The sequence below is a fragment of the Porites lutea genome, chromosome 1 (genome assembly GCF_958299795.1).
Source record: "Porites lutea chromosome 1, jaPorLute2.1, whole genome shotgun sequence".
Lineage (NCBI taxonomy): Eukaryota > Metazoa > Cnidaria > Anthozoa > Scleractinia > Poritidae > Porites > Porites lutea.
The window spans coordinates 14,750,117-14,768,171 of record NC_133201.1 but is presented as its reverse complement, the minus strand read 5'-3'; the positions used below and the strand labels follow the sequence as shown (position 1 = coordinate 14,768,171).

General features: G+C 41.8%; 4 protein-coding genes across 4 annotated transcripts; all 4 read right to left on the bottom strand.

The window, feature by feature from the left end:
• Window positions 1–1,936: 1,936 nt before the first annotated feature.
• LOC140953044 (uncharacterized) lies at window positions 1,937–4,284 on the bottom strand. Its single transcript, XM_073402568.1, has 2 exons — window positions 2,879–4,284; window positions 1,937–2,507 (listed from the first exon to the last, which is right to left on the bottom strand). Exons 1-2 carry the CDS (start codon window positions 4,282–4,284, stop codon window positions 1,937–1,939), a joined length of 1,977 nt encoding a protein of 658 aa, XP_073258669.1.
• A 131-nt stretch (window positions 4,285–4,415) lies between these two features.
• LOC140952956 (uncharacterized) lies at window positions 4,416–5,533 on the bottom strand. Its single transcript, XM_073402457.1, has 2 exons — window positions 4,776–5,533; window positions 4,416–4,719 (listed from the first exon to the last, which is right to left on the bottom strand). Exons 1-2 carry the CDS (start codon window positions 5,531–5,533, stop codon window positions 4,416–4,418), a joined length of 1,062 nt encoding a protein of 353 aa, XP_073258558.1.
• Window positions 5,534–5,608: 75 nt separating this feature from the next.
• LOC140952869 (uncharacterized) lies at window positions 5,609–6,448 on the bottom strand. Its single transcript, XM_073402349.1, has one exon. It carries the CDS (start codon window positions 6,446–6,448, stop codon window positions 5,609–5,611), a length of 840 nt encoding a protein of 279 aa, XP_073258450.1.
• Window positions 6,449–10,038: 3,590 nt separating this feature from the next.
• Window positions 10,039–10,446, bottom strand: LOC140952770 (uncharacterized). The gene has a single exon (XM_073402252.1). It carries the CDS (start codon window positions 10,444–10,446, stop codon window positions 10,039–10,041), a length of 408 nt encoding a protein of 135 aa, XP_073258353.1.
• Window positions 10,447–18,055: the final 7,609 nt, after the last annotated feature.

Below are 18,055 nucleotides of genomic sequence, written 5' to 3'. Positions count from 1 at the left end.
CAAATCCAAAGAACAAGCATATAAAGCCCTTGTGAGACCAATTGTTGAATATAGTGCCATTGTCTGGCACCCTTACGTAGCTAAGAACATGCAACAAGTTGAAATGATTCAACGCCGAGCAGCTCGCTGGGTACTCGGGCGCTACGATAGATTAGACAGTGATATGTTATCTTCTCTTAAATGCAGATCTCTGGAGCTCCGGCCCATTTGGCGCACGTCTCTGTATGTTGTGCAAGCAGTGTAATAGATTAGCCACTTATGAAGGCGACAAGCTTCAGAGAGAACATAAGAGCAGAACGGACACCAGGCTCTTGTCTCTCTGTCATCGATTTGAACAGCCACGTTGTACATGTGATTATCATAAGAACTCTTTTTACCCCAGGACAATTGCACAGTGGAACAATCTCCCTCCAGAAATTATAGCAACTACTTCGCCATATTCATTTAGGCAATCCCTGTGTAGTCTTACATATTGATTAGTTATTTTATGTTATTGTTGTATTCATTGTTGTATTTTTTATTACTATTATTATTTAAAGCAGTCTGCAATACTCTGTTGAGAGTAAAGACTTAAATTGGTACATTTTTACGTGGTTGTAGACACTACGTTGCTGTTGATGGAGTTTACAGAGGGAAGCAAAAAGTGTTACTACTTCTTGTGAAATTTCCGCATATGACTCACGTATGTAACGTTCAGTTTTGTCTCTTCCTCTATGCACTATGGGAGAGTGAGCTTCACATAATGTCTTGAAAATATCACGCTTTGGAATAAGGAACTTTCCATCTGGATTAGCAATTTTTCCATGCTGTAGGGTCCACTTTTTACGCTTTATTGTTGCCACGTTGCTTGTTGAAAGCCCTTCAATGTCTTTGGAATTCTCTACAGTAAGCCAAGCTTTCGCTCTATTTGCTTTTCCCTTTCTGGGTGATTTCATTGACTCAAGTTTTTCGTAGAAGAGTTCTTCAGCTACGCAGCTATCCATTTTCACCGCCATTTGAACAAAACTCTCTATGCTTTTCTAGTACTGAACCAACCGAAGTTCGTGTTGATCTGTCATGTACATGTGTGAATAAATTATAATTTTTGGCCGTGGTGAGTCTGGGACCAATAAATTATAAGCTTGAGAATTATAGGGTGAATTTCAACGATTGCTTGCGTGGTCAAGTAGGTAAGGAAGAGGACTACAGATCCAGAGGTTGGGAGTTCAAATCCACGTGAGTACCAACAAAAATAAAGACAAAGGAAGCAGGTAAGAGTGAGATAATATGGGGGTTAGGTGAGAGATAGTGAAGAGGGGGTGTTAGGAAGAACTAACTATAGGAGGGAATGACAGAAGAAGAAGGGAGGGGTGGTTGGTGAGATGCAAAAGAACTGAGAAAACGAAATTTGCTGATAAGCACTTATTCTTTTTAAGAACCCTCCCCCCCCCCACCCCACCCAAAAAAATGTCTTTGTGATATATTCCTTTTCGGGGGGAGTTAAAAACTCACCAATTTGAGAAATTTTGTGAATATAAATAATTAAACCCAAAGGAATTTATTTTAACATGCTTTAGCACGCTACCCATCTTGCCTCATTAGCAATTTCTTTTGTTTCAGAGGTCAAGCTTGAGACAATTAAGTGTGAGCAAGTTGAACAGAAGAGTGTGTTGAAGTTTTTAAATAAGAGCTTGCATGCGAAATAGCACAACATGCTTTCGCAAAAGCACGTGAGGCGTTTTATTTAAAGCTGCAGTACTCCCCAAAGTACCCGAAACTTGCTTATCTCCTGTTGGAAGAATCAAGTCTCGGCGTCTGAGGTACAAAAAAAAACACAGAATTTCTGAGTACTCATCAGTCACAAGGATATTTTCGAGAAAGCAATTGATTTCTTCGCAATTTTCACATCTGAAGAAATTCACACCACTAATCAGTGCTTTTATGGGCTTGCTTCTGCTTATGAATTGGCGGAAATTATAATAAAATCATCTGTTTTGAGTGAGGACGTTGCATCCAAATACACAGCGCGAGTCGTGAGACATGTGAACAAACATCCCCATCGTTTCGCGGTTCGGCGGCCCCACTTGACCATTAATGGTCCGAACAAGTTAACACCAGTAAATGTAAATGGAGGATGGTACGCCTCTAGCCTTGCTCTTGGTAGCGACCCCATAAACTGCTCCAAGGGTTTAGCATTCATTTTCCGACACCTGATGCAGCCTCTAATAGTCGTCTTCACCAGACCTCTTCCACCAATAATCCAGAACATTCTTTGCAGTTCACACAAAGTTTGTTCTCTTCCACTATGAGCAGCACACTCATGGTAGTGACGAACAATCAACTGGCTCACGTGATGGCGCTTTGGTAGAACCATTGGATGTTTTTCGTCCCACGAGAGTATCACAGCTTTCTCCAATCGTCCTCCAACCAGCAGTACTCCATCTACTAACACTGGTCTCAGGTTTCCCAGCTTGCTAGATTTCTTGACTTCCTTCTTCGGCTTCACTTCCTTGACATCTTCTGGAAAGCTTTCATTTTGAACTCAGCGAACAATTCAGTTGACTGATTAGGTTCCTCTAAAGTCAGTGGTCAGGTAGAACCGGCAATCCTCTTATCAGCGACCCACTGGCAAAATCATTTTATCCACACTACATGGCGTTGCAGGGTTAACCATTAGCTGCAGCTCTCTATAAGCGTACTTAAACCTGCATGACTATCTTCTGACGCGTTGTCATTCTCACTGCACTCGGTGGGAGTGCCCATACAACGTGTTTCAACTCTTATGGGGTGAACATTTGCTGAAATTCGCACTTCCGGGTCACTGTCTGGTACTTCTCCATACGTTACTACACCTGGCCAGCACTCCTCTGCCTCCCAAAGGAATTCAGTTCCTCTCTACCATGGATGTTGACAAGAACGTTTCGGAGGTTTTAAGCCACATGAAGCGTCATCGGCAGGGTTAACCTTTCCCGGGCAGTGCCTCCATTGGTCAGGTGATGTAACCTCACGTATTTCAACCACACAGTTAGCAACGTACGTCTGAAATTGTTTAGATACATTCTTAATATACTGCAATTTCGTCTGAGAATCTGACCAAAATGTGGCGTTGCTTATCTTGTAAGTCAACTCATCTACAAGCACTCTGTACATCTTCACAGACATTGTCACTGCTTGCAGCTCAAGCCTTGGAATTGAAATTGGTCTCACTGGTGAACTCCTCGACCTTCCAATGAGAAAAGAACATCTCACAGTTCCGCAAGCATAGACAAATCTGAGGTACGAGCACATGCCGTAGCCATCTTCTGAAGCATCAGAAAACAAGTGAAGGGATATGTTGACTACTGTGCTGTCGATCAGGTGACATCGCGGTACTTGAACTTGTGACAAGACAGCCAACTTGCACTTCCACTCGTTCCAGAGGCTTTGTAAATCTTCAGGTATCAGATCGTCCAATCTCAGATTTAGCTTCCACAGTCTTTGCAAAAACTTCTTAGCTTCCAGGACAACCGGGCAAACAAATCCCATGGGATCATACAGTGAGCTTACTGCTGACAGAATTCCACGTTTTGTAGGTGGTTTGTGGGGTTCACGAACCTTGAATAAGACAGCATCTTTCTCCACATCCCACTGCACACCTAGTGTCCTTTCTACAGGGAGGTTCTCAAGATCTAAATCTAGAGTTGGCTTCGCACGATCTGCGTCAGGTATCTTAGACAGCACCTCTCGACTGTTACTCATTGATTTCGTCAGTCTAAATCCAGCTTCGTTAAGCAAACAAGTCACTTCGTCGGCTAGCGAGCTTGCTTCAGATACTGTCCCCACTGACTTCACGAAGTCATCTATGTAAAAATCATTTTCGACCACACTTACAGCCTCATCACTAAATCTTCCTTTATGGTCCTCTGCAGCTTTCTTTAGGCAAAAGTTTGCACAACTGGGTGAGTCTGTGGCACCGAAGCTATGAGTTGTCATCTGAAATTCCGAGAGCTTCTCAAGGTCACTGTCCTCCCACCAAAGCAATCTCAAAGCATCAGAGTCCTCTGGGGGTACTTTGACTTGGTTAAACATGCCCTCTATGTCAGCTACTAGTGCTTTAGGATATTGTCTAAACCTCAGCAAAATACCAAGCAAATTGTTAGTTAAGTCGGGACCCTGGAGCAACTGGTTGTTGAGAGAAACTCCGTCGTGCAAAGAAGCCACATCAAATACTACACGAATTTTGCCCTGCTTTTGGGGGTGAAACACACCGTGATGTGGCAAATACCATGTCCTTTGGCTTCGGCGCAGCGCCTCTTCTTCAGTCATTTTTCTGGCATATCCTTTCTGAATGAGGTTCTCATAAACTCTCTGTACTTTCTGTGAATGTTCTCATCACGCTTGAGTTTTCTGTTTAAAGACTGTAGTCTTGCCTCTGCTGTCTGCCTGTTGTTTGGCAGCTAAGGGGTATCACTCTTCCATAACATTCCAACTTCGTAGTGTCCACCTACAACAAAAACTGAGTTTTCCATTCTTTTCTTTGCTTCCTGGTCTTTAATTGACATTCCTTTCTTGGAACTCCTGTTCATGGCAATGTCTTCAAGCCTTAGAAACTGTTTCATTTGATGATCAACCAACTCATCACCATACTTTACAAAATTCACATTCTTCAGGTGGGAGCACATAATATTTGCAGCATCAACTGGTCCAAGCACAGCCCAACCCAGTACAGTGCGAACAGCATATGGTTCTGGTCCCCCTCTCCTAAATTATTCATGCACTTGGGCTTCAGGAACGTTTGCACCGATCAGCATAGTCACCTGTTTATTTCAAGGTCCTTTAAATGAGGCCACTTAGACAAGTCCTCAGCTCTTGCTGTAGTGATGTTAAGATTGTCTACAACTTTAACGTTTTTGATTTCTAGGATGTGATTGTCCTGGCTATCAACAGCTTTCACTCGAACATTGGCTTGACCAACTTTAATTGAGGACTCGCCCGATAATGTGCATACAGCCAAATTGTCACAGTTGCTAACTTGTAATCCAAGTTTATGACAAATAGCCTTGGAGAGAAATGTCTCTTCACTCCGAGTATCAAGCACCGCATATGTAGCAACAGAATCTCCTTCTTTGTTCATTATCTTAACTGGAACAACTTGTAATGCGACCTTAGTCCTTGAGGTCGTGGAATACGTGAGACTTGATGTTTCAACAGGTGCTGTAGTTACAGTATTCACATTTGCTTGCTCTCTCGGCCCTGGGCCTTCCTTAGGGTTCGCCAATGTTTCCTCTTTATCCTCTATTGGTTTGTGCAATAAGGAATGATGTGGTTGTTGACAATGTTTACATTTAAAGGTTGACTGGCACTCACTAACAAAGTGTCCCTTGCGTAAACAGTTCAAACAAAGTCCCTTGTACCTTGCAAAGACTATTCTCTGCCTTATAGATTTGTTTAGAAAATCAGGACAGTGCTCTATCTTATGTGTAGTTTCACAGCCATAACATTTTACTTTCATCGTTGTAGAATTTGACTCCTTGTCTGATTTCGCTGGGTCACTAGGTCCAACTTGCACTGCCATTGTCGTCGTCTTGGGCCCGGTCACCACATTAAGACTTGGGGGCAACAGTTGTCGACTGGCTGTTGGGTTTCTTCTTTAGAAAAATTGCTTCGTCTCTCCAACCCTTCCGAAGACTGGGTCATTAGCTGCTTCAGCACGCTTTTCAATAAACATCACCAGATCCTCAAGAGTTAGGAAACCTTTTCTTTCTCTAATTCTCAGAGCCTCATCTCTCCACTTAATCTGTAGCACAACAGGTAACTTCCCCGACATTTCCGACAAACTTGACATGTTCATTTCTGACAGGGCATTAAGTGATCTTAATTTTTCATACAATGTCCTTGAGCGGTCAGCAAATTCCTGCAGCCCTTGTCCATCGTTGTTTGATATGTTTGGTCCATCAAATAAAGCATCAACACATGCCTTTGCCACAATATGTGGTTGTCCAAAACGTTGCTGCAACATTTTTAGGGCCTTACCCAGCCCACCAGGCACTTCTTCAAAACCCGCAACAGCACTTCTAGCTGGGCCATCAAGAAACTGCAACAAACGCGACATTTTCTGAGCTTCTGAAATGTTCTGGGTATCAACCATTTCCTCAAAACGCGATTTGAATCTGAAATATTCACAAGGATTACCAGAGAATTTGACCACATCCAAAGGAGGGAGACTGGATTTAGTTACTATCGAGTCTATACTGGTTGTGAGCCTTGCCATCATAGTGTCAGTTGCAGGTGTGGGAAACAATGCACTACCAGGCTGGCAAAATCGATCGTGCGGTAAAGCTCTATAAATAAAGGGGGCTGCTTCCGGATTCATGCTACGCTCCTTAACACAAGGCTCTGAAATTGCTGCTCCACCTGGGGTTGAGCTAAATAATGGAACCGTCCCACGCAATGATTTCTCCGCAAATGATGCCTGCAATTGTCTTCTCATCCTTTATCTTGGGTTTATGTTCCGCAATTTGCAGCTTTCTGTCTCTTTCCATTGATTCCTTAATACTGCGTTTTGGTTCAATATTTTTTATCTGTTCCTCACAGTTTAGGTCTTGTACTCTATTTGCTCTGCTAATAGAACCTCCAAGGGGATCTTCAAGCTCCTCATAAAATTGAAACTCGGTTTTAGCTAATTCCACAGCATCCTCAGCTTCTGCAATTTGGTTTTCTAACTTTAACGGTCCTTCTTTTAATCTCCTTGCTTTAGCTCCTTTTAATTGTTCTCCTTTTTCTCAGAAATAACTTTCTGTAACCTTGCCTTTTCATGAGCAGCTGTACTTGATCTGGAAACATTAGACCCTTTTGAGCGAACAGAGCAAATACTTCGAACATCATCCTTGAACTCGGATAGTGGCACATTAGCCGAAAATACTTTGGTAAGTTGCATCATGTCATCATCCGCCATATTGTCTCCTGTCTCGGAAACATTTGCAAACCCCTCTTCAGAAGCAATGTATCGGTGTATTAACTCAAGATATAAGTGGTACCTTCGATTTTGTTCATCATATCGATTCTCCTCATACATTCTTTAATTCTCGTGCAATAACTGGATCAAATCATAGTACACATGCGAATATCGTTTTCACTGATTATCCAAGTGATGCGAGTCTTTGCGAACGTCAATGGAAAATTTGTGATCTGTCAAATACTCATCAAGTCTACGATAAATATTTGTTAACTCTCCAAGATGGCCAGCTTTCGATTTCTTCAAGGCAACAATTCTTTCAGAAACAGCCGAATTATCAGCAACTGCATTTAACTCCCTTCTGCTTTCAATGTCAATATCACGCTCTCCTCCTCGCTGGCTTTCTGCCATCCCAAGTTTATAACATAACAAGCACGCAAACGTTACAAATACAAATGTACCTCCAAACAGCATATATCTCTGTACGTAACTCTTGATCCTACCTCGTTTTCTCACAAAAATTTACAGGAAATGTGGGATACTTCGACGAGAAAATCACACTCGGCACAAATTACTAATGCACGCGTCGTAGGTAAATCCTGTTTAATCCACCGTTTCCTTTCACCGCTTTTTCACGAGCAAATACAAATCCATCGACGATACTCGATACTTGAAAAAACTTGTCCATGCAACTGCATCAAACTGAAATATCAAGCTACAAAGAAGAAAATAGAATCCACTCGAAAACATTTACGCTTATAGGCTCTAAATTTTGTGACTAATTGCATCACAACTATGTCACGTGCTCGAAAACAAAGAAAATACATTAACATAGTTAAAATTCGCGGGAAAAGACACGACAACCCAATTTATCCAACTGTCTGCGAGAATGGCAGCAGTGTTCTCAGCTGCCTCTTCAACAGCTTTAGAGTATGCATTACTTGATGGCCTCACATGTCCAAGAACAATGTTGAGAGGAATGTCAGCTTGTTTCCGTTTGCATTCAACTGCAGAATTGTGGTAAAAGCAGGTTCAAGATCCAAGACAATGTCCTGAGCAGCAAGGGGTTCCAGGAGATCTGGGGGAAGAGTACAGTGTTGCATGGCAAGACGCAACAGGTCGCTGCTGATCTGTGATAGCAGACATGTGAAAAGAACCACGTAGAGCTATAACACCAGGCTGAATTTCCTGACCATCAACCCACAACTCCAACGGTGAAGCAGCCATAAATGATGTATCAAGGGTGAGACAAACAGAAACAAAGTTAAGTCCATAGTTTAGTTTGGAGCTTGTAAATGGAAGACCAGGTGATGGGGCTCCTGTGAGCAAACAAGTTACTCCAGCATGGGTGTCGTCCCTTTGGATTGTCAAGGGAGTAGGCAATTTTGAAAGACGTGGGCATGATGAAAGAGGATAATGGGCTCACCATGATCCACCAAGACTTGTATAGAGTGCAAATGGTTGTGTCCAAACAGGATGGGCCAGGACAGACCTGGAACTAAAAGCATCTGAAAGCTTGTTTGTCTACCATTGCTCAAATGTATGAGAATTTCCAGTGTCAACAGCCTTTAACTGAGAATTTGCATCAGCAACAGAGACTGCAACAGGGGTTTCAAGCGACTGGTACTTTAAGTGTAGACATTTGGGGGCAACGTAATCAGCATTCAGTGACTGACGAGAGAAACGGAGCAACAAGTGCCAAGAGGCAGTGCAGTTTCTCCCCAGCAGAGACAACTGATGTCCAAAGGATGTAACGTTCTTTGAGTTTTCCGGCAGTGTATTAGCTGGTAGGCCAAACAAAGTTTTCTTGATATTCGGTGGTTGTTTTCTCAGCGGCTTGTTTGTTTGAGGCTGCTAGGCCTGTGACTAACAAAAGGATTCGCTGTTCTGTATGATCAATAGCTTTACAATCCCATTTCTGACATTTGTGAAGCCGGCCACCTGAATACTTGTTATTAGATTGTTCACAAGTTGCTGAGAAGAACTTATTGAAATTTCTGCAGATGTCAGGCGATTTCCTTTTTGGTGCTGTGGACTGTTGTGCACATTGATGAGCTTTGTGTTGATTTTTACCGCAAATCCAATACAAACTTTGCTTATTTTGAAAACAAGGTAGTTCGATGAGGAACCTCATTAAAACACAGTGTTTGATCTAGAGCGTGCGCCTTTAACCAGCGTTCACTTCTGAGGAATTCCTCTATCCTTAAACCCCGGCTTGCGTCATCCGCAGGATTGATAGCATCTGGATAATGTCTCCACTGGTGTGGAAAAGTTAGTTCCCTGATTTCAGTTACTCTGTTTGTGACATAGGTCTGGAATCACCGGCTTTCATTCCTGATGTAATTCAGCACTATCATTGAGTCAGTCCAAAAGATAACCTTCTCAAAACTAAACTCTAACTCTCTCTCGAGTCGATCCGCACGGCAAGAAGCGCTCCTTGAAGCTCAAGCCTTGGAATGCTGGCGCTCTTGATGGGCGCATTTCTAGATTTCCCAGTCACAAAGGCGCACTCAGTGAAACGGTCCAGATCCTCCAAGCACAAATAAGAAATAGTTCCATAACCAGATTCTGAGGCGTCACAGAAGTGATGCAGTTGAAATGTGACTCCTTTATGTTCTAAAAGACTGAAGTAGCACCTGGGAACAGTTAATTCCCCGAGGAGGGGAAGACTGCTCTTCCAAACTAACCACTTTTCAAGAGTTTCCCCACTGATCGGTTGATCCCATGGGGCTTTGCGATGCCACAAACTTTGCGTGATCTGTTTGGCTGGCAGCATTACTGGGGTGGCGAAGTTCAAAGGATTAAAAACTGATGAGATCGTCGACAGCACACCGCATAGTATTCGGATTGTTTAAGTCTGCTATTTTAAAACCAAACTTGTCTAACGCAATGTTCCATTCCACTTTAAGAGCTCAGTTAACAGGCAGCTCATCAAGATCGAGGTGTGATGCTGGCACAGCTCTCTCCTCAGCAGGTATTTTAGCCAACACGTTACGATCATTGCTCATAAACTTTGTCAAATTAAACCCTCCCTTAGCACACAGCTCAATCAGTTGACCGGCCAGTCTTGTCGCTGTAGCAGGCGTGGGCACTGTCTTCAATAGATCGTCAACATAGAAATTGCGTCATAGCATCTGAACTTTGATGGTGTCAAAATCCTTATCATTATCGTGCGCCGTTCGCTTGAGAGTTGAATTTGCTACACATGGTGAGTCGGTCGCGCTGAAGATGTGCACCGTCATCACATACATCTCTAATGAATCACCTGTACTCTCATCCCACCACAGGAATTGTAGGGAGTCTTGGTCTTCTTCACGAACCCTAACCTGGTGGAGCATACTTTCGATGTCAGCTACTATTGCAGTGTTTTCTTGTCGGAATCTGAGCAGGATCCCAATAAGAGAATTTGTGCTATCTGGACCCTGTAGCAGGTTCTTGTTGAGGGAAGTTCGATTATTTTCAGCGGCAGCATCAAAGACAATTCGCACTTTTCCTGGCTTGTTTTGATTTATGACAGGAAAGTGAGATACCATGTTCTAGCGCTTAGACGATCAGCTTCTTCCGATAAGAGCTTACGGGCATAACCCTTGCCAATGTATTCGTTCATCACTGCATGGTATCTCTGCTCGAGATCGGGGTCTCTAGAGAATTTCCTTTTCAGGCTGCACCTTCTCCTCTCTGCTTCACAACGGTTGTTGGGTAACCGGACATCTTCTTTGCGCCACAACAGAAAGTCTGTTTCTGAAGGTTGGGTAATCACTTGGGTTTTCCTGAGAATTTAATAGGGTGCATTCCCTGAAACATTGTTAGCTTTAGCAGGATAGCTGAAGTCTGATTACCCTCAATAACAGGCTTGTCCCTTTGAGCTTCGTTCTTAGGCGTCTTGCACCCCTCCCCTAGTGGATCTTTTTTCCCGCTCTGCTAATGGTCGTGTTTGGGCTTTTTATTCTTATCGCACAGCTCACTCTCCATTTCTCAATCTTTTCTTTATCACTCATTGTCGGTAGAAACTCAAAACCACTTTTACCCCCCAGACCACGTTGGCTTCTGCTATCGCTCCTATCATCTTCTAAAAGCTGAGCCTCTTTCTCGGCTATTTAGATCTGAAATTTTAGTTCGCATGCTCTTTTCTTCCTTTCAAATTCCAGTTCAATTTTCTTTCCTCCTTGTCAAGTTCAAATTGTGCCAGTTCTTGCTCTTGCTCTAATGTTAACTTTTTCATTTTTATATCCCTTCTTAAATCTTTTAATCTCGATTGTTTCGAAGAAGGCTCTGATTTAGCTGACTTTCCTTTAGTACTCGTTTTCTTCATTTGCGTTAAACAATCATTAATTCTTATTGTGCATTCTTCATACTGAACTACTATTTCTGTGTACCTGTCTCGCACACGATCAAGTTTGCCTTTTGGCAAGGTCTTCGTAATATATTTCTCATAAAAACTGTCGTACCTCTCCCAAGCCACATCTAATTCCTTTCGAACACTCTCTAAGTCGCCTACTCTCTTATCCGCGATGCAGGCATTTGCGTTCCTTATCCACCTGCTCACTCGACCAAGGAAGCCAGCGAGGGATCTCTTTTGATGTTCAAATTCGTCGGCTGATTCTTCCATATTTTCGTCGCAGGGAGGACCTTCGGGATCTTTCTCCTGTTCAGCTTGTCGAATGATGTTGTTGTCTTTTCGCTGTTCTTCAAGATTCATTATTTAATTCTGTCTCAGTATTCTAACAGTTCAAGTTAATCAGCATTCACACATCGACAATGGCTTGCCTCTTTCAATTCTACATTTCGAGGATTAATAGTGTGAGTTACAGAATGATTCACTGAAAAAGGAGAAACCGAAATGTGCTGATAAGATATACGCACGAAGGATGAAAAAACTCTTAGAAAAAAAAAACTACTTACACTAGCGTGAATCTTCGGGTCTTCGTTTCTAAATCTGAATTCTTCTGTTCATGTCCACTGCTAGCTCAAACTGAATTTTTGGTTTTGAAATTTTGCTTTTGAAATTTTGTTTGTGAAATTTTGCTTGTGAAATCCAGAATCCTGGGCTCTGGAGTCCAGAATACAGCTCTACGAATCTGGAATCCCACTAACGACTGAAATTCAGAATCCAAGCTCCACTGACAAATACTGGAATCCAGAAACCAAAACTGTCTTGATTACCTTACATGGGGCGAAATCATCAATAAACCAAAGCATGCATAAACTGTATTTTCATTTAGTAATTATGCTTACCTGAGCCTACGGGAACAAAAAACGTCTCATGTCTCCTTTATCTCTTTCGACGTTTTCAAATTCACCCCTCTGGATACTTTACTCTTACGGCGACCATGTAGCGGATTGTTGACGGACAATATTTTACTCCAAGTAAAGCGTGATGCTTTGGGCAAATAACCATACCCTTACCCTCCTTGCCAAACAAACCGACACGAGCAAGTGTCAGCTCTCTCTCAGAGGCTACACATGATTGTTTTGTTTGCAGTTCTCTCAAGTACGCCTTTGCAAGAATTCAAGGAAAAAACTGCGTACGATCGGGTTATCTGGTTGATACATCACACTCACTTGTACAGTGCCCGGCAAAAGAGCACGAGAACTGCGACATCGTTTTTAACAAGAGATCGTTTCACCTCTACATCGTATACCTTAAACTGATCGGCAGAGCGGAGGAAAACTTTGAAATATTCATGCACGTGCATTTATTGATAGAAAGCCTGTGAATCTCAACAACCTTTTGATGTATCTGGGCTATTAGGTCTATTACATATCCTAAGGCCGAATTCAACATTAAGAATCGCCCAACCTTTATACATGTGAGAACTTCGATTTTAAAGAAAAAAACAAAGCAACTCGATTCGTTCTGATCAATTTGTATTTTTAAAGCGAAAGTTTGTTCTTTTTTGGTTATTATGGAAGATCGAATCAAGCTATCAAATTACAAAGATGTATGCGCTTGCCAGGAAGTAATTTCCAGGGATTATTTTACAGCCTAACGCTCTTCTCCTCTTTTACTCCTTTTCAGCAGTATTAAGCAACCAACATTGAGTCGCAAGCAAATCAATTTATTTTCAGAAGAACGAATTCTTTTGGATAACAATTTGTGCATCAAGATGTAATGTGGTGTGCAAGTTTCAAGCGAATATATTACTCCTTTATTAGACGAACAAAAGCAAATTTTATTATACAATCATTGTAACATTCAAATACAGACAATGTAAGCCTTTTAATAGTATTCTGTGAATCGCGTGTTTGACTTGGCGAAGAGTAAGTTCCGTTACATAGTTCACTTATACAATAATAGAGGTCATCATAAGGCCGCCGATTCTTATTTTCATGGCTTGGTTGAGATGACTTGTGTGATAGCAACTAGCCGTAGAAGAACGAAACGTTAACAGTAAAGTTTCTTTGCGTAGGATAACATTCACTGAAAATATGAAAAGATTTGGTTGAATTCTTTTAGCAGTAGAGCTTTATACTTTCGACCAATTTTTAGGTGACTTTTTGTCATTTGTGTAAAAAAAAAAAACAAGGGGGGTGGTCATCTCCCCCCGGTTTTGACCAAATTTCCTTAAACTTAGAGTGAACTAGTTTTGGGTGACCCCTTCAAACCGGCCAAGTTTCACCAAAATTGGTGAGATGGCTTGTGCCACCCCTGCCTGGTCCTCTCGTGGATGCACTCTTAAACGTATGAAAAAAGAGGTCATTATGATATGAGTACCTAAAACACGCAATAAAGAACGCATTTATGTTAAAAATGTCAAGGATATTAGGAATCCGAAAAAGGGGTGCGGCATGGGCAAGATGTTGAGTTCCACAAATCATTCTAACGATGCGTTTCTGTAGGTAGAGAATCTTATTCAAATTGGATGGATACGATGAGCAATAGACAAGGTTACATTTTAGTTAAGATATGGGTACACCAATGTACAGTGTAAGGATAACAAAGATTTAGAAGTAAGAAAGTAGTTTTTATGTGAATTTTGAAGGCTGCAAGTTTATGATCATAGCAGTTTGTTTTCGCAATCCTTATTAGCCTGTGATTAAGCTTATTTTTAAAAGTTTCTTAACCCTTTTCAACAGTGACACTTGGGTTCTCAAGGAAGTTTTTGTAAAGTTTAGCTTTTATCGTTATGGATTTCAAAAGACCTTTCATGAGCCAAGGGTTACAACATGATTTTTGACCCCGATACTTGAGTTGAATGGCTTTGGTAGGAATGTTTTTGTTATACATTTCACGGAATTTATTAAGAAAAGATACATGGGCTGAATTGGCATCTGATTTATCAAGATTCACCCAATCAATAAGTTCTAACGTTATTACGGCTTTGACTTTCTTACACGATTTACGAAAGAAAGCTCTATTAAATTGCATGACAAAAAGAAATCGAAAAGGTTTCGACTATATTGTGTGTAAATTTCCAGTTTATCGTCGCAGTAAACACGGACTGTCGAAAAATACTTTTATTTTCCTAATTTCGCCGCAGCTCGAAACTTTTTACCCTTCCTATACTCCAAATTGTGTTGTGTTTGATCTGAAATGTTTTGGCCATTCGTACCAAGTTTGTTCTTTTTTCATAAGTCGGGTTGCAAAGATTTTCATAAAAGTGCCCAACATCAAATATTTGTGCCTCAAATGTGCCCAAATTGTGCCTAAAATGTGCCTTAGCAGTATTTAACACGTGCCTTAACTGTGCCTAAAGTGTGTCTAATCTCGGCCTTTGCATGTTTTTTCCCCGTGCTTTTTCTTGAGCGCAAATTGTAAGTAGGCACGGTGGTTATCCTCATGTACACCAGTAGCGTGCGCCAAGCCGTATCTTTTCTGCCCGAGAGAAAGCTGATTGTATGGAAAGAAAGGTTTTAAGGTTAACTCACATTTACCTTAATGGTTTGCTTGATCTTGAAGACTGAGAGGAGTTCGTCATTATAGCTCCAAACTGTAGTGGTTTTCAATCATCGAAATGATAGTAAGGCTTCAGTTCTGCACTTTCCTATGTTAAGCAAGAGTGAGAAGCGAATAACTTTAATTTCTTAATTTTGATCAGTAATTAGCACTCAACAAGTCAAATTCTTTAAAATGCTCAATACAACAACTCAAGTTTTCCATAGAACGCCGATGACTGTGGTTTGCATTGCGAACACGAGTAAGACACAGTGGAGAGAGGGTGTGGACAGTTTGGCTACCTTCGAGCACAACGTCTGGGAATGAAACTGTTGTTACCTTAAAAGTCCCATTGTTGAATGTGGGATCAATTTAAACTGGTCGAAAATCCACTTCATCTGCACAAGACTGTGAGTATACAACTCAATCAGTTGCTAAGAATCACATTAGCTCAGGGTTATTGACGATTGCGCATTGGAGTGAAATCGCGATCATCTTTGGCAGCTGTAATGAGGTTGTACAGTTCATCCTTCTTATTTGTGTTTACTACCTGTTCCAGCACTAGCTCTGATATTCCCGAGTGGCAAAGTGACCTTGGTGAGTGCGTCACACATCTTCAGCAGGTGATTTGTCATCAAAAGTGGAGAAACCAAAATCGTTCTCTGTGAGTTCAATTACTTTCCTTCATTTCTTACAAGATTCCGTTCAGGTTTCCTCTTGGAAAAACGTTCATGAAAGCAAAAGGAATGTTGTTCCTTTTGAAAGTTCCATGGGGCGCTAACTTAACCTTTTCTTCCTCTTCTTTCATGGGTTTGATTTTCCATCTTTCTTAATATATAAATTCTTCTGTGAAAGGTCGTCTTCTATTATTGTCGATAATATAGTCAGGCCATATGGTAAAAAAAATGGTGCACTTAGGGGTAAAAGCACCAAATTGGGCATGATAATAGTACTTGGGCTGCTTAACAATATTAGCTATGGACCCCAGTCAGAGGGGCAATTTTCTATTTAGGGGGGTGGGGTGATTGCAATTTATAAAAACATTTGACATTATGCCGAATTTTCTCAGACAAATAGGGCGTTATGTCCTTAAGATGTTATGTAGGTCTCCTCCGGCACTTAGAATTCCTTTATAAAGGGTGGGGGTAAGGGGTAGGTGGTTAGACAGGAGGGGTGGCCGTCTTGATCTCTGTATGCCTGTGTTAGCATTTCTCGTGGATAGAAATGCAATGCCCTTCTTAAAAGTCGGGAAGAATTAGAATTTTTTGCGATTAAGGTTCTCCAGAGCTCTTTAGAGGGCTTCGTCTACTGTCATGGGGGAAGTGGGAGGGGGGGAGATGATAGGGCAGTTTTGCAGCTTGGCGTAGAATGCACAACCACGTGTGCATTTTATCAGTAAACCAATAGTTCTACCGAGAGAAACTACACGATTAAATGCAATGTTTTTTACTTAAACTCCTGGTAATCGTTGAATCATTTACCGAAGAGTTGCAATATATTTTGTCACGGATTTTAGCAGTATCTTGAGTTCTTTTTTGAAGTCTACTACTGTTTCAATTGCACTGATAAAAAACCCGTTTGAGGTAAGTAAGCCTTGTCTAAATTCTTGTCAAAAAGTCGGCGAGCTTAATCCTTCCTTGTGCATTCACCACCACATTTACAAAGCGCAGTACAAGACATTCCAGCTGTTAAACATTTGCACCGTCCTTTACAACCTCTCTCGTCTTTACACCCACATTTCACTAGCTCCTGGCAAGGTTTTGATACTTCAGGTAAGGTGGACCACAAAGGCTGCCACACATCTGATTCAGATCTTGTCCATCCCCATTCACTAGGAGAGGGCAATTCTGGAATACAAACCAAACACTGTCCCCAACAATGTCCAGCTTGGTAGGCCACTCTCTTGGCATGTTGTAATAATGCATCAGCAGTAGGGGAATGTTCTCAAGGGTCCTTCCCTTTTGTGTGAACAGAACTTTCCTGGCATCATTGACGCTCTGACACTGGCTTGCTCGGTCATACATCAAAACTACAAATCGTTCAAGCACAGGCAGAGCATCTTGAACATCCTTCATAGTGGGCTGTTTGCTAACGGATTTAAAAACTGCTGTGGCTTCTCCATCAGACATCCACGTAGCCCAGGCGGTACTTTTCCCTCTTCCTAACAATGCTTATGTCTGATCCCAGCCTGTAAATGCGTGGAAAACGTGCTGCTGGTAATGGAAGGCGCTAATCCCTCCGGCCAGAAACATGAGAAACTGGTAAAAATTTGCATCAAGGAAATCCTTGCATTCTCGTACAAACTCCATCCAATCAAAAAATGCAAGGGGTGATTCGACTTTTAATGGGGAGCAGCGAATTTACTCCTTGAGCAGATTGTCTAAAATGGGAATTGTCATCCCAGTGAGAAACGAGAGCATGAAAACATGCTCCTGATTCCCATCTGGAATGAGGAAACCTAAATAGGTCATCTGCCGAAAAAAAAGGAGAAGAAATAATTACCTCGCCCCTCCTAGATTTGAACACCTCTTGTAAGCCACTAGGTCAGCCTGATTCTGTCATTGACAACCTTCAAAATGGATGCCCAATTAATCTTAAAGAAAGAATTAATGCAATCGTTACAGAAAATCGTAAACCCTTGCAAGTGGAAAGATGGGCTCGAAGGCCTGGTGGAAAAAGGTCGATGCGCTGTCAAATAGAAAAGAAAGATCCAACCCAAACTTTGACGAGGACTCTGTGAGAGAACTGAATCATTATTTTGCAAATTTATGTCACGATGAAGATTATATCAGACCCGTACCCATGGACATCACGGAAAACATTCCTGCACCAAAGCTCACACTGAGCCAGGTTTCCTACGCTCTGCTCAAAACAAAGCAAACATCTACCAGCCCAGATTATGGGTTTGGAAGGATAACGCTGCCATATTGGCAGTACCTGCAGCACAAGCAATCTGGAACGTATCCCTGTCAAATCAAAGGTCGCCCAGTGCATGGAAGCGAGGTAATGTCTATCCGCTACCCAAAGTAGACATTCCAGTCAAGCCTCAGGACTTTAGGGGAATCTGCGTCACATCGGTAATTGCTAGGACTTTTGTGCGAGTGGTGTATTACACCTTGGTAAAGAAGGTGTGGAGAATAACTTGAATAATAACCAGTTTGCGTACAGAACAGAAGGCAGTTGTACAAACGCGCTTCTTAAAATGCAGCTTGAGCTTCTCCAAGCTTTAGCAGGCAACGATAACCAGTCAGGTTATCGTCGTGGTT

Coding starts and splice junctions, on each gene's coding strand:
- LOC140952869 (XM_073402349.1), bottom strand. CDS start 6,448: ATGAGAAGACAATTGCAGGCATCATTTGCGGAGAAATCATTGCGTGGG.
- LOC140952956 (XM_073402457.1), bottom strand. CDS start 5,533: ATGGCAGTGCAAGTTGGACCTAGTGACCCAGCGAAATCAGACAAGGAG. Junction 4,720..4,775: donor AAGGACCTTGAAATAAACAG/GTGACTATGCTG, acceptor TGAATAATTTAG/GAGAGGGGGACCAGAACCAT.
- LOC140952770 (XM_073402252.1), bottom strand. CDS start 10,446: ATGGTATCTCACTTTCCTGTCATAAATCAAAACAAGCCAGGAAAAGTG.
- LOC140953044 (XM_073402568.1), bottom strand. CDS start 4,284: ATGACTGAAGAAGAGGCGCTGCGCCGAAGCCAAAGGACATGGTATTTG. Junction 2,508..2,878: donor CGTTCTTGTCAACATCCATG/GTAGAGAGGAAC, acceptor TCAAAATGAAAG/CTTTCCAGAAGATGTCAAGG.